Source organism: Microtus ochrogaster, unplaced genomic scaffold, assembly GCF_000317375.1.
Source record: "Microtus ochrogaster isolate Prairie Vole_2 unplaced genomic scaffold, MicOch1.0 UNK90, whole genome shotgun sequence".
In the NCBI taxonomy this organism is placed as follows: Eukaryota; Metazoa; Chordata; class Mammalia; order Rodentia; family Cricetidae; genus Microtus; species Microtus ochrogaster.
The window spans coordinates 695,468-697,133 of NW_004949188.1; the positions used below are offsets into that span (position 1 = coordinate 695,468).

The 1,666-nt window shown below is 44.0% G+C and overlaps 1 protein-coding gene across 2 annotated transcripts in view; it reads left to right on the forward strand.

The window, feature by feature from the left end:
• The window catches only part of CUNH19orf57 (chromosome unknown C19orf57 homolog), a 25,215-nt gene that overhangs the window by 11,536 nt on the left and 12,013 nt on the right, over positions 1-1,666 (forward strand). For both annotated transcript variants that reach the window (XM_013355077.2, XM_013355076.2), the window contains one exon: positions 692-770. In XM_013355077.2, the coding sequence (XP_013210531.1) occupies positions 692-770 (79 nt within the window). The remainder of the gene's footprint in view (positions 1-691; positions 771-1,666) is intronic.

Genomic DNA, 1,666 nt, shown 5'->3' on the forward strand with positions numbered 1-1,666 from the left:
TTTTTCGAGACAGGGTTTCTCTGTGGCTTTGGAGCCTGTCCTGGAACTAGCTCTGTAGACCAGGCTGGTCTCGAACTCACACCGCCCGGCTGTTGTTTGTTTTGAGACAGGGTTTCTCTGTGTAACAATCCTAACTGTCCTGGAACTCAATTTGTAGACCAGGATGGCCTCAAACTCAGAGAGATCGCGTGTTTCTGCCTCTGCCTCCTGAGTGCTGGGATTAAAAACATGTGCCACCAGGCCTGGCCCACATTCTTATTTTATTGCTAAGTAATACTGCACTCTGTAAATTTCATCCTTTCAAAGCAGACGATCTGGGCACCTGCCTAGCAGGCGCCAGGCTCTGGGTTCCATCCTTAGCCCTGTGTAGGGGAAATGGAACTGATGTATTTTTAAACCCTAAGAAGCAATTTCCAGGCCCTCCCTGGAAGATTCAGAATTACTTTTCATTTAGATTCTTACCTCCCTTTGTTCTTGAGAAAGTAAGTGTGTAGGGATATGTTGTGGTATATGTATTTGTGCCTGTGTGTGTATATATGTGTGTCTGTGTGTGAGCATGTTTTGGGGATAGAACCCATAGCCTCTCATACTACGTGAGCTATGCTGAACTGCTGGAGCTGCACCCATCCCATTGTCTTGGTATGTAAGTAACATCTAGAAGGACTTCTCTGTTTTCCCTCTTCTCACCCAGCTGCCTTGTGGAGGACACAAAAGCTGCCTATGACCTCCTAGAGTCACCGGAAGAGCTGGCCCCCCTGCCTCCTTCCCAGGTGAGCCTCCTCTTGTAAGGTCTATATCCTGTCTGCAGGCAGCAGCTCTTCACTGCCCACAGGGATGCAGGGACATAAGACAACTTGTGTGAGACTATAAGAAACGAAATCAAAGCAAGGCATGGTGGTGCTCACCTTTAATTACAGAACTTGGGAAACAGGTGGGTAAACCTCTGAGTCCAAGGTCAACCTGGGCCATATAGTAAATTCTAGACTAGCTTAGGCTATAGAGTAAAGCCTTGTTTCAAAAAAAAAATAAATAAATAAAAAAAAATAAAAAAAATAAAAAAAACAACAACAACAAGATAATCTGGGGCTGGAGAATGGCTCAGCAGTTAAGAGCACTGATTGCTCTTCAGAGAATCCGGGTTCAGTTCCCAGTACCCACATGGTAGCTAACAACTGTCTATAACTCCAAGATCTAACACCCACACACAGACATACATGCAGTCAAAACACCAATAATTATTTTAAAAAAAGAAACAAGGTGAGGGGTTTGGGGATGAAGGGTAAGAGGAGGAACAGTTGGAGATGTAGCTCAGTTGGTACAATGCTTGCCCTAGAGTGCACAAAGACCTGGGTTTATCCCCAGTGCTACATAAAACAGGCATGATGTCCGTGATCCTAGCACTCCAGAGGAGAGGACAGGAGGACTAGGAATTGAAAATCAGCCTCAGCTATATATCAAGATCAAGGCCAGCCTAAGTTATGTGAAATCTTATCTCTGACAAAGAAGCAAAAAATATCAAATGGAAAAAAAACGAAGCATATTTAACAAGTGGTGCTGGCATAACTGGATATCAACATGTAGAAGAATGAAAATAGACCCATATCTATCACCATGCACAAAACTCAAGTCCAAATGGATCAAAGACCTCAACATAAAGCCAGTCACA